Here is a 20285-nt window from a genome sequence, read left to right as displayed (position 1 = left end):
TAATCAGTTTATAGAATAAAGTGAAATTTTTTTCCATAAAAAAGATATTCCTACTCAAATAAATAGATGGAACAAAAAATAAATGAAAAAAATAAAGCACTTTAATGCTCATTGGGTGATATATTTTTAGGTACAAACAATATAGATGTCTTTTCACATAGATTCAGGTGCGAATATTTCACCTTTAGTCCATTGTTTGAGTTAATGGTAATAAAAATATGCATAGGAAAATAACTTTTGGTAGAGAAAAAGAAAATCTACACTCATCTGACTTTTTGATCTAGTTGACAATAGAAAAATGGGTAAACAAAGTGCCTTTTTTCTCAGGTTAAGAAAAAGTCTAAAACTTGTAGTGAGACGGCTAATCAAAGATCAAACAGAGGCAGAGGAGATGGGGTGGTAGGGCTGCACAAGAAGTTTTGGACAACACAATAATTTCCACATTGTGACTTACCTCAATATCAAGAGCTTCTGTGAGGTAGACACGGCATACCTAACTAGGTACGATTGGGAGCGGGGGACTGCCGGCCCGGTGGGGAGACTGCCGGCCCGGTGGGGGGACTGGTGGTCCCCTACCCCCAATCGCACCTCGCTATGTATGCGGTGCGTCTAGAGCAGAAGCTCATAAACACTGAAAAAGACTCCGTTTTCCTACATGAGAAAATTTCTAAATCTTCTTGTGAGCTGATAAGCTGGGAGGCCGACTCAGAGGCCAAGGCAGCTTCCACTCCTCTCTCTCTCTCTCTCTCTCTCTCTCTCTTCCCGTGGCGAACCTGATACTTGCCCTGCCTGTTCACCTTCCGCAGGCATTCATCAGGCCCACTTTCCGGGATCACCCGTTCTCTTCCTATGCCACGTGGCGAGCCTGGGAAGATGGAAGAATGTCTTCAAGAAAACGAAGCAACCATGTGTCGCGCCTCTGAAACTGGTGGATTATCTCCCTCTTCGCCTTGCCTCTCAGCTTCGCTTCCAGCCGTCTTTGCAGTTTCTGCCAGTCAATCCCTGCATGCTTCAGCTTCTGACTCGGATTGAGCAAGTATGTATTTCCCTCTTCATCCCCAAAATCAACGCAACCGTGCTGATCGACGGGGAGCGACTTCAGCAAGCATGACAGCATCGCCTCCTTCAGCCCCTCCTCCTCCTTTTCCTCCACCCTCAACTGCATCATAACCAACCATCATTCACACATTTAAACAATTATCAGACGCAACTTCACTTATAGTTTTGGACAAATTCTCACAATAATTCCCACATTGTGACTTACCTCAACATCATGAGCTTCTGTGAGGGAGGCACCGCATACCTAGCTAGGTCCGATTGGGGGCAGGGGACCGCCGGCCCGGTGGGGGGGGCCCGGGGGTCCCCTGCCCCCAATCGTACCTAGCTAGGTATGCGGTGCCTCTCGAGCAGAAGCTCATGATGTTATTCATTGTGTGAAAACACTGGAAAAGACTCCGTTTTCCTACATGAGAAAATTTCTAAATCTTCTTGTGAATTACCTCTTGAGAATAGTATTCCCATAGGAACTGACACACGTCTGCCCACTCCAGCATCAACTCTCTATTCCTCGCGAACCTGCAACGTTCGAAGGAAAGCTCTGTCAAGAGCGGGTGGCTGCACGGGAGCGCATGGATGTCCTTGACTAACGGTAGCTCCTCCATGCTTTCACATCCTTGGAACTCCACCCACACCAGCTTTCTCATTTCATCACAGCCCCTCACACCTTTGAGCTTCACACACTCTCTTATCCAGAGACATTCCATTTCCTGCAGGGCATGCAAGGAAGGTAGCTCTTCCAACATGGGACATGCATCCAAGCGAAGGTCATCAAGATGGATAAGGCGGTCAATGCCATCCAGGCGTCTGAGGTGTTCAAGGCAGGACACATTCAGGGATCTGAGATTCTGTGGAAAAATACTCAACACACGGGCCTCAGCTAATCTGCAGGGGGGGCACCCACTTCCGTCATAATTCTGCACTGTCTCATCATCCTCATCGGATGCACACTCCAATATTATATCATCTGAAGAATGCAACTGAAGCCTTTCCAATCTCTTCAAGTTATCCAGGCCCTCCCAGGACACCATTCCCTGCATAGTCAAGTTCGTCAGATTCGTAAGGTCTGCAAGGTTGATAGGAGCAGTTCTGCCAGCCGACCAAATTTGTAGATGCACCAAAGACCTTAGTTCCTCTAATCCCTCACTTTTGTAATCCCAGGCTCTTTGTTGCTTCCATGTAGTTGCATATTGCTTAAGGACAAGCAATTTCAAGAGAGTCAAACCAATGAGCCATTTAGGCCCACTCTGCTGCACCATGGAACAGCAACTCACTCTCAAAACCTCTAGCAGCTTCAGTTCCTCAACACCTCTCAAAGCACATGGCTCGTCTTCTCCAAGTCTGACAGGCTCCTTGTCTCACTTCATCTCTGTGGCGGCCACACTTTCGGCGTGATTGTAGTAAAGGTTATACTACCTTGGCTGACTTTTTTGGGTGTGACGTGCATGGCCAGAAGCATGCCGGAAAGTATTGGATCGACCTCGACCCACTCGTGCTGAAGCCAAGGATGCCACCGACTCTCTCTCTCTCTCTCTCTCTCTCTCTCTCTCTCTTCACACACACAGCGTTCGTAGGCACTGCCTGCAGAGAAAGGAGTCTCGCTCCCTCCCCTCTCTCTCTCTCTCTCTCACTTTCTCTCTCTCGGGCATTGCCTTCGTGTCACGCTAAGGTCATCAAGGGCTCCATCTCTTTCTCCCTCTAACTCAGCTCGGTCTGAGATCTCGATTGTACCTGCTCTATACGCGGACACCCGCTCCTGGAACAGTCAACGTCTCTCTCTCTCTCTCTCTCAGAGTTCGAACTTCGGACGGAGTGTCTCTGTGTAGCCGGAGCTGCAGTGTACACAGGCCGGATCAAAGAGAACCCGCCACGTGTAAAAGGGGGGGGGGGGGGGGGGGGGGGGGGGGGGGGGGATCCCTCGCCCTTGAAGACCTAATTTTTTGTAACTCTTGGTAGACTTTGGAAAACCAAGAACCAAATGGAGGGGATTCCATCCTAAACTTTTAGCATTTCAGAAAGTGTAGCTCACACCACCAAGAGGTCTTTCAGGGTGATATCCACTGCCATATCTCAAACCCTCAACTGTTAAGAGTGTCACCTATTGTCCTAAGAGTGTCACCTACTGTCTAGTGGTAGCTGTTCCAATTTGCGAGTGAGGTACACTTTAATTTATTTCGCCTGTTGTGCAGTGCTTAGCCCTACTCACATAGGGCTCTGATCTAGTTTATGGGGATTTGAATCTATTTGTTGAGGGACCTAGCCACTTTTTCATTTTAGGTGCCCCATATTTAACCCCATGTTACATGTTCTATGTAATCAGGCAGCCATGGCCTCTGCAAGCAGTCATAGCCAGCATTTTGGCTCCCTCTCTCTATCGCTTGTCTCTTTACATGATAGGTCCGAGGAAATCCAGGTGGAGTCTCGCAACCCTCCCCCGATGCGAAGCGCTGATGCTTCGGCAAGGGTCGTCGCACAAAGCTTCCAGCTGTATTGCGGAGTGCTCTCTCTCTCTCTCTCTCTCTCTCTCTCTCTCTCTCTCTCTCTCTCTCTCTCTCTCTCTCTCTCTCAAAGCCTACACGTCGAGCTCTATCGACGGCGACACACACATAAGCACTGCAGCTGATCTCTCTCTCTCTCTCTCTCTATGGCGACGAAGTGGCTGTGCGCGCGAGTAGCTTCCTATTATTGACGGCGAGTCTCTCAAGACGCCAAGCTATCCGCTCTAATTTGTGGAAATCCCCAAAATACCCCTCAAATTTAAAAAATTCCCAAAATACCTTTGTATCTATTTTGGTTGGATTGTTCAAGATTTTCTAATTCTTATTTCTGGGCAAGTGAGATTGGTTATTTTAGTGCTTAGGTCACAAAAAAGGGCAAGTATGTCTAAAACCAATGAAGCAATTCATCTCCAAATTCAAGCTTTAGCATTTGTATTGATAGATAATCAGCCACGCAGAAATTGTCTTTGGAGGTGCCCACTAAAACGTACGCGCAATGAGAGAATCTAAACGGGATGCCATTTAAAAAACACTTTTTCCAACATTGAAGGGCATTTTGACAATTTGAAGGGCCACGCAGAAATTGTCTTTTGGGGGTATTTGAAGGGCTCCAAATAATCAATTGGCCGTTGATGAGGAGTCCCAAGCTCTGCCTGAACTCGAGGCATGAGGCTCTCTCTCTCTCTCTCTCTCTCTCTCTCTCTCTCTCTCTCTCTCTCTTACTTATTTCAACATTCCTTCAATGCTTGCAAGAAGTTGGCACTTGGATCCTGTCTGCTTGGGGTTGACTCTGCCATCTTGTGCAGGTAGCTGGCTTCTCATATCTCTCCATCCCCCTCTCCCCGCACAGCACAGCTACTCTACACGACCCATTTTCGTTCCTTTGCTAGGTGTTCTCAATAGTCACCATGTCTGTGATGCTTGTTCTTGCTCATTTACTGGCTAAGTCCTTTGGAGTGGGTCTTCTTTTGCCATGTGGAAAGCCTAAATATAGGTGTGAATTTAGTCTCATATGTGATATGTAATTTTAAAGTGAGAAAAGCTCCTTAAAGTGATTATCTCTATGTCTTCTCTCGACGTCCACTTTTGATGGAGCTCATCAAACCATCAATGCCCAAAAATGCCGGTTGAGAGCAAGGGAAAAAGGAGAAATTCCACCCCAAAATTAAGAGAAAGTCTAAAAACCAAAAAAATAAACCTAATTTTCTAAAATTTCCTCTTGGTAAATTCAAGAAAAGATTTTTTCGGAACACTGATGTCCGCTTATGATCCGCGTGCCACCCCTACCCACTCAACAATACCCTTATACAATTGTGCTTGGGGTCCAAATGAATGTATTTTTGACCGGCTGAAAATGTAAAATCCCGGTTGTATTTTGAGAGTGCTCTCAAGAAAACTAGGAAATTTACTCAAGTATTAGTGGAATTACTGGTTCAAATTTTGACCAAGAACATCGGACCCATGCACCGCCACCGTAGATCCTATTTCAACAGCCCTTCATGGAATCTCATCTCTTTGACGCACATATACCTTTCCAAATGCGTGAGCTGCAATAGACATTTACCATGCTAGTTGCACTGCTCGTGCTCTACATCATGGTATTGATGGGCAACATCATGACATACTCGTGAGTCGTAGCAACTTAGCAAGTTACAACTTGCTACAACCAAGACAACTCCTCTCAGTCCTAGGCTCTGCTTCTTGGCTTTGTAGATCAGAGGCTATTCATGCAACTGGTCATCCTCGATTCCTCAACCTCATAATAAGTTGGTTTTCACCAGCCACCACTTCATCTCTCTCTCTCTCTCTCTCTCTCTCTCTCTCATACACACACACACACACACACAATTTCTTATGGTATAACACTGTTATAAAGAAGGCGTCCAATTTCTAAAGGATGCGATTGATCCTCTTTACCGAGACAACCTTTGATATACACTCCGTGTTGCTTAGCAATTGCGACCGCCAATGATGAAGACAAAAAATGGACAGTCGCAAGGAAAACAAAGTCAGGCAAATGCCACAAATAGTGTTTGGGAAAAATATGTCTCAGTTTAATATCGTGCCATCTTCAATTTCAAAAAAGCCGGTCGAGGAGAAGTAAAAAAGGAGAAATTCCACCCCAAAATAGAGGAAAAATAGTATAAAAACTTGAGAAATAAAGCTAATTTTCTAAAATTTCTTCTTGGCAAGTGCAAGGAAAAGATTTGTATGTTTGGAAACATGATTCTTCTCGAACACTGGCCGCAAATCAATCTCTCTCTCTCTCTCTCTCTCTCTCTCTCTCTCTCTGCGCTCTAGCCGCCTGTATTGCCGAGCTGCAGTCCACACCTGCCGGAGCAAAGAGGTTAGACCATGTCCGGCTGGTACTGCGCATTTTCCTTTGGCAAATTCAAGAAAAGGAATTTCTTATGTTTGTTTTTCGCGAACACTGGAACTTGCAGCAGTTAGAAGAGAGAGAGAGAGAGAGAGAGAGAGTCGCCTGCAACCCTATGCCGCAACTCGCGTGCTCTCAGCAGTCTCAGCACGTGCATGCAGGCCCCCGTCAACCGTGCAAGCTGAGTAGTGAGGAGTCCACTGTCCAGAGCACGTTGCACGCAGATTTGATGACTCTCTCTCTCTCTCTCTCTCTCTCTCTCTCTCTCTGTGTGTGTGTGTGTGTGTGTGTGTGTGTGTACACAGTGACTGTATCTGTGTTGCCAGGTTTGCAGTCGCCACTGGCTAGAGCAAGCAAATGGCGCCACATGTCAAAGGGCGGGGGGGGGGGGGGGGGGGCGGCGAAATCCTTAGCCCTTTTATCTGTAGTATAGATTAATGCTACAACTAGTCCAGGGACTGGATCTATGTGTGTGTTTGCATGGCACTTGCCACCACTAGTTCAGGTGTTGTGAGAGGCAAACCATGTAGGAGAGCGCAAGATGCATGACCGTCGACTCGGTGTTTGGGAAAATTCATTTTCACACACATACAAAATTCCCTCCAAGACAAATTTGAACCGGAAATTTTACAATATTATTCAGTATTTTTACAAAATTACACTATTTTTCATGTATTTCAAGCGGAATTTTTTCCTTCTTGCTCAAGGCTAAGCTGAGGCACACTTTTCCCGAACACAGCCGGCGTCGAGCAAGCAATTTCTGCAGTTCTCTCTCTCTCTCTCTCTCTCTCTCTCTCTCCGCACATGTATGACACAAAAATAGATGCAAACACAATTTCCTTTCTCACAGTGCCAAGTCAGTATAGCAGTTACATCTTGACAAAAAACAATTAAATTGGTGTTCCCCTATGCTACTTAAAAAGTGCCTCTTCTTGTGAGTTTTGCTATATTTTATTTTTTTTTTAAAGCATATGGCTCTTCAATTAGCGCAGGTTGGGCACAGCCTGCAAGCCAAGCTTGACCTCCACAACGCTTTCACACCGATATATTTCGAGATGTGTGAGGCTCGAGAGGCCAGCAGAGAGATCCTCTCTCCACAGCTTCTCACACTCAGTTATTTCGAGATGTGCGAGGTTCGAGAGTCCAGCAGAGTCGAAATCCACTCTCTCCAGCTTCTCACACGCACTTATTTCGAGATGTGTGAGGCTCAAGAAGCCAGCAGAGAGATGCACTCTCTCCAGATTCTTACAAAGGATAAGAGACAGAGCCTGGAGGGTTTGCATTGCAGATGAAAATTGCAGTGGAACCTCCTCGCCAGTTTCCAGCTGCAGCAGCTTTAACGTACCCATGCCTCTCCAAGTTGATTTCATGAGTTGAAAAGACTCATTAAAGGATGTGGACCAAATTTCTAGCTCCTGCAAGTTTGGGCATCCGTCGAGTAAGTCCTTGCCCTGCAACCTTATCTTCCTTCCCATACTCTGTATAGGCCATTCATTATCAAAGAATCTAAATGATTCCAAAGCTGGGAGGGCACCAAGTCTGAATTCTTCCAGGCAATACTCCTCTATATTAAGTTTTCTCAAAAGCGGCCAGCAACTACTCATATCACAAACACACTTGATACCAGTTTTCCACAAGCAAAGTACCTGCAACCCTGTCATGTGCTTCGCAATTCCCAGATCATAACCTGGCTGCTTCATAAAAGATGGGACATACTTATCCAGCTTCATGCGGAGGTGATTGATTATGGAGCTGCCTGTATATGCAGGTACAGCAGGACTAAAATTACAGCCTACATGGCGATCACCATAGGATATTAGATACAGACTCTTCATGTTCTGCACAGATGCATATCCATCAAGGTCATTGGACTCCAATAGCGGGGTCCTGTCAAAGTCTATGATGTCTAGAATCAGAAGAGAGGTCAACCCTGCAATTTTCACTTTCACCAACGATCTGCAATTTTTGATGACGACACTTTTCAAGCTTGAGAAATTTCTCAGGTAAATTGTCTTACGCGCTGCTTCGATTTCTAAGATCATGGCTCGTACTGGTCTTTTTGTACCCCTTTTCTCCATGAGCTCCAGGTCAACTTCCCGGCCTGCATCGGAGTCGGTAACATTGCATCATCACATAAGACCAAGATACAAACCCTTCCTCTTGGATACTTTTGGCAAAGTCCACATAGATATCATGGACACGGATACTACCAGTCTCACCAATTGCCTCGATAAAGCAAAGCCTTTTAAGACGCCGTACCTGTTACATGGATGCCACAGTAATTATAGGAATACGGGCCTGGAGTAATTTCCCTTGCTCAACAAAACAAAAGTTTAAAGAAATGCTACAATTTACCAGTTTCCGAACAATTGCTTCATCTCTTCCGTGCATGAAGCCTAGGATGGACCAACTGTCTTGAAGATGAGAAGGTTGAATAAAAAGAGCCACATCCAGAAACAGCAGACGTTGGAGCTCCTCATCCAATGAATCCTTGAAGCTCTTCAGAATGAGCCATTGAACCGCCTCCATGTATGCCTCCATAATTACTTCGTCCTTGAATGAGCTCCAGATCCTCATTTGGTCTCTAGCCCAACCATCTACGTCTCCCTCATTGCTATCCAGCATGACACCCATTCTCTTCACAATTGAAGGCTAGTAATCGCTTCTTTTAAAACGACACATGCGCAGAATATTGCGCACCACTAGTTCCTCCTTCTGCCCCAGGCCATCACCTCCTAGGCTCATTGTTTCCAAGAGGAGATTAGTAGCTTCATCTTCGTCTATACTGGGCATGCGCATGCTATCACATACGCAATTACTTTGCATTTTTTTTAGTGCAGGCACTAAAGTGTCAAGGGCACGGGCTGTAAGCAACACTAATTTGCTACCTGGCCCAATGACAAAGAGAAGGATTCTCTGCAATGCTTCCCATGACTCGGGCGAGATGTTGTCCACTGCTACGAACATTGATGTCCCCGAGAGTGAATGAGAGAGAGAGAGAGAGAGAGAGAGAGAGAGAGAGATGAAACGCAATGTTTATTTATGTCTATAAAAAGCATAATGTTACATCATAATCATCATACGATCCAAATGTCCACTACATAAAGTACAAAAGATGAAGATAAAAATGCAGAAATGGGAACCGCAGGTCCGCCGCAGCTAGCCTACCGGACCATGCAGTGATCTATCTGCAAAAGCCTGGTCTCCTCAGAGGACTGGCCTTTTAAGTACTCTCACATGAACTCTCTCATGGGGCCACTGCATCATGGTGTCAATCTTTTGCTCTATAAATAATCTTGTTGCAGCTATTCTACGCCTCTCAATAATGGCATGGATATCACGATGGTAAATATGTTGGCGATGTGATCTTTGAGAGGATCAATATAAGTATGATGGAAATACAAAATTTATCAAAATTTTTGATCCATTACATTTAAATGTTGATACTGATGAAGATGCAAATGCAGTTGTTTTGGAGATAGTGCAAACAACCAAGGCACCAATAGCCTTCTTACACACACAGGGTTTAGTTGAGCATACCATGCAAGAGTATTCAAAGGATACATCCATCACTGCATGGATGAAAGATAGAGCTAAATCCTGCACGTTGTACAAACTATAGATGTTTGTGGACCTCCCAAAATGGTAGATGAGCTCCCAACTATATACAATGGCAATGTTTGTTTTGAGCTTCCTCCAGCACACGATAGTAAAAAGATGCTTGAGATGGACCAAAAGTCCGACGGTCACCTTTGGACTCGACGAACATCGACCAACATGGCCATAGACTACACAATGCATTTGAGCTAACATGTTTGTTGATCCATCTTGGGGTGCATGGCCATAAGGTCAGCCATGTACTTGCAGGGCAGCCCTTGAAAAGGTGCATGGTCTTGTTAGTACAGTTCTAAAGATTGAAAAGGGTAGTCCTAGAAATGTACAAATGTTAGTTGCTTAGCTAATGTTATTCCAATCTTTGGCGAAAGAAAATTATTTGGAAGCCACTGATGTCAAGCCTAACCATTTCCTTGAGTAAATGATGCCACTTGTTTAGAATATGGGATTCAATAGAATTGTGTTAAATGAGAAATCAAAATAGGGTCAGGTCGTGGGTGATGGATATGCCAATACACTACTGCTACAAAAATGGTGTGTTTTTTCTTTCTTTCATGGAATTTGTTTCCCTGGTCAATGTGGGCCCAACAATAAACATTACGTGTTCAAAATGTCTATGAAAGGACCTCCTTCAGGAGTTGAACTTGTCAATCGAATGAGGCAAGGAGGGACAAGAGATTTGAGAAATGAAATATGTGAATGTAAAGACTAAGACAAGGAGCCACAACCCTTGTTTTAAAGAAATTTGAACTCACTGATGGAGAGATGCGGTCATGACCCACCAGAGTTTGTTGGATTCATGTCTGACAAAGCTGGAGCTAATTGGCTGACAATACAGGATGTATAAAATGGAGGAGAAGAGAGCATTCGAATGAAACAAGGAGAGGATTTAGAAAGGTGTATTGAAGAGGTCAAAGCTGCATGCAAAGAGTGGGCTATATGCAAGATGCCAACCAATTGCGTGAGGAAATATTTTGGTATGGAAGGGAGGAAAATTGTGGTAACAAATTACAGAGACATCATGTGGGATTGGTTGCACCATGTTTTTGGTCTGAGAAAACTTTTAAAGAAAAGACAATTGCACAATGGATATGGTTCTGCAATCATGACATGAGCCACACACGAAGAGTATGGAGACAAGTCAAATTATCACTTTTCGTTCCAACATTTTGGCAAGTGAATATTAGAACTAAACTGTCAAAGGAAGAGAGTGATAGCCTAGTGCAAAGTGGTTTTCAAATTGCAGATTTTGCAACAATACTACAAAACATCAACAATATATTTCTTAGTCTTACAGAGGGGGGATCTAGTAGCAGGAAGCACAAGTGGAGACATGGTTACAACATTCTTGGAATAGAAGCTGGAAAGTGAACAACACATAGTTTTTTGTGTCTTGACAGAGAGTTGTTATGATGTCCACATAAGGGCCGAACTTAGGTGCACCTGCCCCGATTTTCAGAAGAGAGAATACACACATGAAGCCTTTTTAGCATGTAAGCACATGTACTATGTGTATGTGCACTTACATCAATTTGTACAGAGTTTACCACATTCTAGCTTCTCCAAGGCCTCAAACCCAAGCCGCCAAAATTGGAAAAAAACACTTGTCGTCGCTCATCGGGCATATGCATTCCAACTTTAACATGCCGTAACACCAGAAGATGGAAAGGAGGAACGGGATACACACCCAAAACACAAAACAAATGTCTCTCTGTAGCCCAGGATATACAAAACACCCCTATCCAGTGAGATTATCTTTCAAAGCAACACCATTTTAGCCGCAAATGTCTGCCACAGTACGACAACACACACCTACACACCTTGGAAAGGTTGGAAGCACACCACACTCTCACAAATGCGGATTATACACTGCAACCACACACATTAAAACCTCTCTCTCTCTCTCTCTCTCTCTCTCTCTCTCTCTCTCTCTCTTTGCACAATACACCCCTCGGGGTCACACACACCAATGCCAGCATTGGCAACATTGAGAAAAATAGGAGAAAAAAAGAAAGAGGGGTGGGGAATCTACATAAAATGGGGCAATGGTGAGCTTATCTTTTCACAAAACCACTTACAACCTCTATTGTGTACTACAAAGATCTCTCCTCTTGTTCTTCTTCCTCACACTTGAGAGAGAGCTCCCCAAAAAAGACACCAAAAAAGACCCTTTATGGACCTACATGATTTTTTTTGGAACTTCTATTTCATCCACTTATTTTAGAAAATCGGCATGTGTGCACCCTTCGCTATTCCAAGATTCACTTGCATGATAGAACCTGTGTGAGCCTTTTCGTTGAGCTTGGAGGGGATGTCACGGCACTGTGTCAACCCTTTCAAGCTATTAGCTCCTCAATAAAAAAAATTGGTGCCCATAGGCACAATAAGAACCCCCTCGGCATAAGCTACCATGCTAGCACCGCCAACCACGGATGCCAGTTGCCACTCAAACGTCAATGTCGATGGTGCATCCAAAGTTGGTCTGCGCTGGGAAGTATGCAATGCAACATTGTGATATTGGTAGGTGCATGATGAAGGGCTAAAGCAGGTATAAAGGCCCTAGGAAAGCAGGTCACGGAGAAAATGTGGGCCTAGTGCGCTATTTTAGGCCAAAGGGTCTCTAGAGAGATCCAATTGGAATGTAAGGTCAAAGTGTCCAAAGTACTAGGAATGTGCCCTAGAATGTAGTGTTTGAGATGCTCTAGAAGACCATCCAAACAACTCCTCAAGCAGAGCCACAATGTGAAAGAGATGCTAGCTTGAATGTGAAAAGTTTTTCAAATCCCCGACGGATAGGGCAGATAGAGACATATGGAGAGATCTGGGGTCAGCGGGTAGGAATGAAGTTCTTAAGCTATGCAGCATGGTGGTCTTTTCGGATTGTCAATCGGGTCTCGAATGAGCAAGTTATGGCCCGAGGAAGATTTGTCGGGGATCGGGTGTGTGTCAACTTGACTGCGTGATAGGCATGCCGACATGGATTTTTTGGAGCTCGCTAAGGTTCTTAAAGGTTGCATGCTATGTGGAGTGTTGGCAAAAATATACAACTCGTCGATCGGGGTTATGGGCACTGAGATACACCCACTTCAAGATGGCATACAACCACAAAGAAGACGAATCGAGTTTTTTTACGACCCGTTGTTCGAAGCCATGGGAAGATCACAATACAGTGGAGTTCTTGGGAGTTTGAGCTAACAAGGTAAAATTCCAATGTGGAATGGCATGGAAAGTTTTTGTGAGTCCGGGTAGGTGAAAGCATCGACTGCATGGAAAAGGAACACAAAAAACTATTTTGCTTATGAATTCATAAAGGAAATGGTGGCTAGAGGTTTTGAATAAGCCAAGGGGAGTCCAAAGTTAACTTAAGGGGGAAAGGGGAAAAAAAGAAATGGGAGAAGGTACTAAAGGGAGCAAGTAGCACCTGGTCAGGAAGTTTTTTTTTAAGAAACAAAATGTAAAAGGTCCTTTTCAAGGGGGGAAAAGCCCAATTTTTTAGAAAAGGGGAAAAGACAAGAAGAAAGGGAGCAAAGATGGTGCCTTCGTTGCCCCTAATTGGGAGTAAGAAAAGGGGGATGTGTGTTAAAGGAAAAAAGGTGGAGGCATTTCTTGGGGACGACCAAAAAAAGCTTCTTGATATTCTTATTTTGCTCTATTGAGGGTGAAGCGAACCCAAGAAGGGGTTCCTTCTTTTGGCTGACGGGAGCTTAAGCGAGGAGAGTGTTTGAGTGTGTGCTTCTATTACAAAGTAGGAGGAGAGAGGCTCCACCATAGTGACAACATCAACGAGGGCTCTCGAGCTCTGCATTTTCATGCTTGTCAAGGTTGTGCCGATGAAGCCAGTTGTAATTGGCTGTCTTGAGTAAAGAAAAACAAGAATTGACAGCATTCTGGTGTCATTCCCCCCTCCCCCCGTTGTTCTACTGCTCTTGTGTGTGTATTTGCAATGTCGGGCATGTGTGTGTGAGTGCATGAATGGAGTGTGTGTGCGGAGTGAGAAGCGGAGAGAGAGAGCACGACATAGTGATGTGGGGTGGAGCTCCCAAATCTCACTTTATGAGCACACTGTGAGAATGAGTGAGAGCTCCTTATTATTTGTATGTATAAAGAATAACGAGATAGATGTGGACGGCCAGACACTAGTCGACGGACATGGGCTATGCATCACCATGTTAGCATTGTCTGGCAAAGGCATATTTGCAGAGAATGACTACAAAACCAAAAAATCAGCACCACTATAATCACACACAGCTGTCTGAAGGACACTGTCGCCCTCAAACGCATCAGACACATCATAGAGCAAGGCATCGGTCTCTGGCTCAACTGATGTCGTCTAACTGACAAAGATGTGCATCCCTAGAGATACCATTGTCTACGTGAACATCACCATAAGACAAATGCACAACTTTGTCTCCATGTAGCACATCTCTCGCTCCAAACATGGCTGCAAATACACAGAGACTACACCGCCTCGTGTGTTAGAAATATGAAAAGGGTATACCAGACCACTCCTAGCACCTCTGGCTATCACCACTGAATAGGAAAGCGTCGAGCCTCTGGCTGTGAGGATTCATAGAAGAATCAAGCTATATTTATGTGAAAAAGAATGCCATAGTGCCACGTCTAGGACCTTGCCCACCCCATAAGGTATGTACACGACTGCAACGTGGCATCTATTTTTGCATATATCACACTATGTACATCATAGCATTTGGTCCCACATAACAAAGCATTGAGAGTGAGGTAGATATTTTAATTTCACATTATGAACGTGCCACTGCATGACACCGCTCTCCAAGAAATACACAATGTCCACTACTCTGCAATTGATGCAGTGAAATGAGACTCTGGCTGAGTTCTGGTACATAACGTACATCTTGTAGCGTAAGCAATGCACCGCTAGGTAAAGACATGGATACATCTCTAGCACCCTCTATGTCATATGATAAACCATCAGCAAACTACACCCAACCAAGTTTCCCACTAGAGAAAGAGCAAAACAAATCACAACGCGGCGTCACGTGAAAAACCACATGCTCGTCTAGTTGAAAACGCGTAGACAATGTGCTATCCCAAGACACAAAGTAGTCTAAAGGCAAGATAGACTCAAAAGTGACATGCCCGTCACATGCATACTCTCTAGTATCTGTCCTCATAGTAGCACCCTGCTGCCTCATACGCTTGAAGCAACGCGGCTAATATGCCCACGTGGCCGCAGTGTCAACATGTCAATTGCGATTGTGAACGAGAACCGCCTCTAACGTAAAGGTCTTTATATCCATGTAGAAATTATGGCAAACAATTCTCGAGATCACAAGACTCTCCCACCCAAGAGAAAACCACTCTCTCAAGCAAAGAAGGTGAGCGAACGATCAAGTTCACTAACCTCTGCAATAGACATACATATTTGGCAAGATTTCGGTAGAGTCTCCCCTATATAACTGGAGCAAAAAACTCAACAATAAATTGCAATGGAGACAACAACAAATGCCCAAATGGTCAATCTGGGAATGTACTCGTCCAGCATCACCTCACAAAGTCATCTACATAGCCAAACTGCTGTAGCTGGAGTATCACTCAATGGTGCCACAAATGACATACATATGTGAGTGAAAAACTGCTTCCAAAATGTGTCAATGAATCAACAATGTGCCAGAAAACCGTAGGATACAAAACCTGTATAAAAGTGAGAGTCAAAAGTCATCCACTATCAAGAGTAACAAGAATTGTATTTGTAGAGGAAAACAAGTTCTTGTATGGTTGAAAAATATGACTGCAAGTCAACTCCAAAACAAACCCAAATTCAGCTCTCGAATAGCTAAAGATACACGTCATAATGGTGCCACAAATTAGCTTGCAATTGAGCCATACATAGGCACCTACAAAGAGGGAACGATGGCTGAAAATTTCAGCTTACAAATGACCCTCAAACCTGCCTATAAACCTCTCAATGTGAGAGCTAAGATCGATCATAAACTATGGCGAGTAAACTCCAGCCACTATCCCGCAGAAGCATATACGAAGCAAAAGCTCAAGACACATGCTGTGTCAAAACCGGTATGCAAGCCAAAACACTGCAAAAGATGTCCTCAACTGCAAACGGCAACACCTATGGGAGTACTAGACTCAACATCTAGGTGGGAGTCAAAACTCGAAGCTCCAAATGGCGGAGCACTCACATCTCAAGACCAAAAATGCAGAGCGAAACACACTCGCGATGCACTACCCAAAAAGGAAAAACAATGCATGCAAATCCTGAGTGCTACGAGCAATTGCAAGCTTGATCGCACCAACGATGCGCATAAAACTGTTGGGAGAATGTCGCCAGAGTTTTTTCACCAAAATGGCTACAAAACCAGTAACCAAAGTGACTGCACGCTCAAAACATGAGTAATCAAAGCGCATCAAACCGCACTCCAAATGCATACACCCATCTCCACATTTTGCATATCATTGCAAACATCTATAAATCTAGTGCAAATACCTGCTCTGCCTGTGACTACCGAAAAACATGCTCGAGGCATACATTGCCAAGCTCAAACTGTAATCACATGAGTCTCCCTGAGCCTCAAACCACATCAGGCATACATTGTATCCTCAACTTTTCGAACACCCTGCAGCCGGTCAGCTCATATCTCCCAACCCGTTCAAAATTTGCAGAAACTTCCTTCTGCAAAGTTGTAGACCAACTAAACACCACAAGTCCTTCCACGTCAACTTCTAACAAAATGGTAAAGCCTAATTATATCTCCTAAGTTTGATGAGTCTATTCTAGATGAGCTTGTGAAGGAAATGCATGACTTGAAGGTGAAGCTTGCAAAGCTTGAAGAAAAAGGCCAACCATCAGGGCAACTTCCTAGGCAAAGACAAGAGCCCAAAGAAGGGTTTGTTAATTGATGTATTTGGTGTGATAGTACAGACCATGTAAGAAGGGATTGTGATAGTTTTAGTAATGCTTTGACAAAAGATTTTGTCTTTTTTAAGGATGGTAAAATCCACTTAAGAGAGACTGGTCTACCCTTGAGAACTAATTTTGGAAAGGGGGGAATGCAAAACTTAGTTGAAGATATGGAAACTAATCATGCCACCTCTTCAATTGAGGTAGCTACCCATTAGGAGATTTCGGAGGTATTTTGGAGGGCCTTTTAGAAGAGAGAGGAAAAAGCACTCCTCCAATGAAAGAAGAGCCTATGTTACGTAGAAAAATAGATTGATATTAAGAAAAATGTAAAAAAGATGTCAGTGGTCCTTGAAAACGGTCGTCTTTTCATTCAATCCGAATGCCTTTTTCATGAGGTAGACAACTCTCATTTAATATGGCTTTCGTCATCATTGAAATTTTAAAAAATCACAAAACTGTCAATAATTGGTGTTGGAATTTGAAGCTTTTGACACCACCAATGCGTTCGGAACGTCCAAAAACCTATCTACTTGCCTCAATCTGACACCCGGAGAGGGAGAAATCACCAAAAAACCGCTAAAAAGGGGATTTTGGATCATGGCGTGCGAGGGACCTTCTGGAGAATTCTAGATAACCCTCTGTGCACCGTGATACAACTTTTTTGTTTTTTGCTTCATAGTGCATGGAGGGACATTTGGAATTTTTCAGATTGTCCCTCGTGCGCCATGATCCAAAATCCCCTTTTTAAGGGGTTTTTTGGGGGGTTTTTAAGTTTTTGATAATTTTGGACGCATTAGTAAGGTCTCCACCTTTCTCCAAAACCAATCCCACATGTAAATAATTGAACCCAGTTTTCATACTGCAAAAAGTTACTATTTTTGGTAATTTTTCTAAATCTGTCGGTGCCAAGATGTATAGAATGTTATAGAGATTTCCAAAATGAATCAAAACAATTCTTGTGAAATTTTTCCTAAAATAGTAAGTTTTTGGTCACCTGACCCGTCTAGTTTTGACCGGCTCGTCAAATTGCACCCGTATCCAGAATTTGAAAAAATGCAATTTCGGACACGAGGAGCTGCTAAATATGGCAGGTCCTTGGGATGATGCACCTTAGCTCTGTCTTAGCACAACAAGTTTCGAAATTAAAATCCAAGCTGTAACGACCGTCTAAGGATAAAAATAATTTTTTTTCTAAGACTAGCAGGGGCACCGGCACTCGGGGATTGGTGTGTGCACAGGCTCTAGGCCACTGGGAGCTTGCTTTAGCAGTTAGAGGGTGCCCCCACTCATCTAGGAGCTTGTGGGAGAGTTTCCAAGCAAGAGAGAGAGTGTGAGACTCAGTTAAAGCAAGCAAATTGGACACTTGCAAGCTATGCACTCAAGCTGCCATGCATGACCAAAGTACTCATCCAGATGCAATTAGTAGCATAATTCGACCTCTTGAGGTTGGTAGCCTATTTAAGGACATTTTCCCACACACACACAGACAGAGATACTCAGTACACACACACACACTCCCTCACACACATACCTTGAGCGAGGTACTGCCGGCAAACACAATCTCTAGGAGAAGATTAAGGGAAGGAGGTGCTGTCAATTTCTTGTCGGATTAGGCTTCTTGGATCAACAATTAAGGTCTTAATCAACTTGAATTATGGTAATCTCAAGTTAAATTCATGCTTACATCTTAATCTCTCTATGAATCCCTTATTTTCCACTAATACTATCCATAATCTATCTACTCTACCTAGTAGCAACTCTCTAAATCACCTATGTGATTAGTCTATTTCACTTCTTAATCCCATTAGTTAATTATGCATCAAGTCAACCTCCTAATCAGTACAAATTAATCCATGGTTAGTAAGAAGGAATTACCAATTAATCAATTCAATGATTGAGTGGTGGAGATTGACCCAAATTCTAGCAATGTAACTAATTAAACAACCCCAATCCGTCATTTCATTAAGAAAGATATTAATTAAAGGATTAAACTCATTTTGCAAGAGATTAATGTGTAGTTAGAAGAGTTAATCCCCCTCTCAAAATTAATTGTCACTAGAGAACAAAATTTCTTCCGCATATGCATAAGACATAACTACACCTTTCCGTTCATTTTTGAGAAGGAATTAGTACACTAAAATCATCATTCAACCACTCTAATTAAGCAAGTAACTACAAGAACTGAATTCTCCAATTGCCTAAGCTAAGAACCTTAATTCAAAGTCAATTTCCATAAGTTCAGGAAAAGACGCTGGTGCAGCTAAAGTTGGTCAAAGCTAGCAAGTGGTCTATGCCAGGCAAAGGGTGCAGTCGAGTGCAGTGCAGAAGGCTAGGGCAGGTGCCAAGGCCCTTGGCAGCCAAAGGGTAGTGGGAATGCAAGCTTGAAGCGGTTTTTTAGGCCAAAAGTGCTATGGAATGGTCCAGATGGGATGAAAGATGAAGATGTCCGAAATGCCAAGTCAAAGCTCTAGAATGTAGAGTTCAGTGTGCTCTAGATGCCGGTCGAGATGGCTCGTCAAATGGAGCCCTGGTGCTCAAGATATTGCAGTTTAAAGAAAGAGTGTGTTGCAGATTCCCGACGGATAGGGCAACTGGGGACAAGTGGCCCGGGCTGATGTCAATGTATATGTGTGTAGTGATTGAGTTGTGGAGCATGCCTGTCTTCTTGGATTGCGAATTGGATCTTTGAATAGCAAGATATGGTCAGTTGAAGATTTTCCGGGGGCCGGGTCTGAGCTCATTTGACCGCACTGGGAAATGTGCCATCTGGCGTCTTTTAAGCCTCGCCAAGGTTCTCGGCAATAGTATGCACTATGTGAAGATAGCACAAATTAACGGTTCGTCGAACGGACACTCGGTCAGCTAGATGCGGCAGGCCGGAATCGGGAGGTGATGCCGAGAGAAGAAATGGCAGATGTTTTTCATCATTTTTGCGGCCTCAAATAGCACACACGAAAGGATCCATAGGTGGCGAGGGTTTCATGGGTCGAAACTGGTACGGTAGAGAATCGACCCAGCTCAACGGCACGAAGTTCCGGCCCACGGGCAAGATACGGGGACCGGGTAAAGGCAAAGCCAAAAAGGGCTTTTTTTTAATAAAAAAGGTTATGGGGGTTTTTTCAATTTTCCAAGGGTCTTGAGGCCATGAGCCAGGGGCTGCCACGTGGCCGATGACTGGACCCACATGCAAAAAAAAGCCGGAATATCACGCCCTATATGGGCTAGGTCGAGTAGCTCTTAAGGGTATCACAAGGTGGAGAGCTCTTGGAGCTCGTGGGGTATGGCGGAAAGCGCCGGTCACACGCTGCGCAGGCGGCAGGTGGCACGCGGCGGCGTTGCAAGGCGTACCCGCGGTGGTTTTGACCCGTGAGGCGACGCGTGGAGCAGGTGGCACGCGGCGGCACTGCAGGGCATACCCGCGGCGGTTTTGACCGGTGAGGCAGTGCGGGGAGCGGCCCGCTCGCGTGGGTGTGGTGTCGGCATATGACGTGGCAGGGGCAGTTCCCGCGGCCACTGGGCCCCCAATATTTTGAAGTAGAGAGGGAGGGCAATAGCGACATCGCTATTGCCTCCCCCCCTAAGGTAAGAGATGAGTCCCGCAGCAGAGAGGGAGGGCGAGAAACTCGGAGGTCTCCAAAGCGGGCAAGGCCAAATGGCCGGGCAAAGGGGAAAACCAAAGAAGACGGGCAAATCAAAGGGTGCAAAGCCAAGCCAAGTGCAAGGCCAAAAGAGGACAAAGAGGAGCCGGATAAGAAGTGAAGGTCAAAGTCAAAAATTGAGCAGTATAAGGCTAAACCAAAAGAGAGTAAAATGTGAAAAATAAAAAATAAAAAATGAAGAG

At 44.4% G+C, this 20285-nt stretch overlaps 2 protein-coding genes across 2 annotated transcripts; both read right to left on the bottom strand.

The window, feature by feature from the left end:
* Window positions 1–335: 335 nt before the first annotated feature.
* Window positions 336–2551, bottom strand: LOC147437312 (uncharacterized). The gene is made up of 2 exons (XM_086485920.1): window positions 1500–2551; window positions 336–1159 (listed from the first exon to the last, which is right to left on the bottom strand). Exons 1-2 carry the CDS (start codon window positions 2313–2315, stop codon window positions 848–850), a joined length of 1128 nt encoding a protein of 375 aa, XP_086342046.1. The 5' UTR covers window positions 2316–2551; the 3' UTR covers window positions 336–847.
* A 4286-nt stretch (window positions 2552–6837) lies between these two features.
* Window positions 6838–8926, bottom strand: LOC147437311 (uncharacterized). The gene is made up of 3 exons (XM_086485919.1): window positions 8287–8926; window positions 8142–8190; window positions 6838–8032 (listed from the first exon to the last, which is right to left on the bottom strand). The coding sequence occupies exons 1-3, from the start codon at window positions 8563–8565 to the stop codon at window positions 6915–6917; spliced, it is 1446 nt and encodes a 481-aa protein (XP_086342045.1). The 5' UTR covers window positions 8566–8926; the 3' UTR covers window positions 6838–6914.
* Window positions 8927–20285: the final 11359 nt, after the last annotated feature.

The sequence above is a fragment of the Adiantum capillus-veneris genome, chromosome 17 (genome assembly GCF_014529385.1).
Source record: "Adiantum capillus-veneris isolate H3 chromosome 17, ASM1452938v2, whole genome shotgun sequence".
Lineage (NCBI taxonomy): Eukaryota > Viridiplantae > Streptophyta > Polypodiopsida > Polypodiales > Pteridaceae > Adiantum > Adiantum capillus-veneris.
The sequence above is the reverse complement of the archived record's forward strand: the minus strand, read 5'-3'. Positions and strand labels throughout refer to the sequence as shown.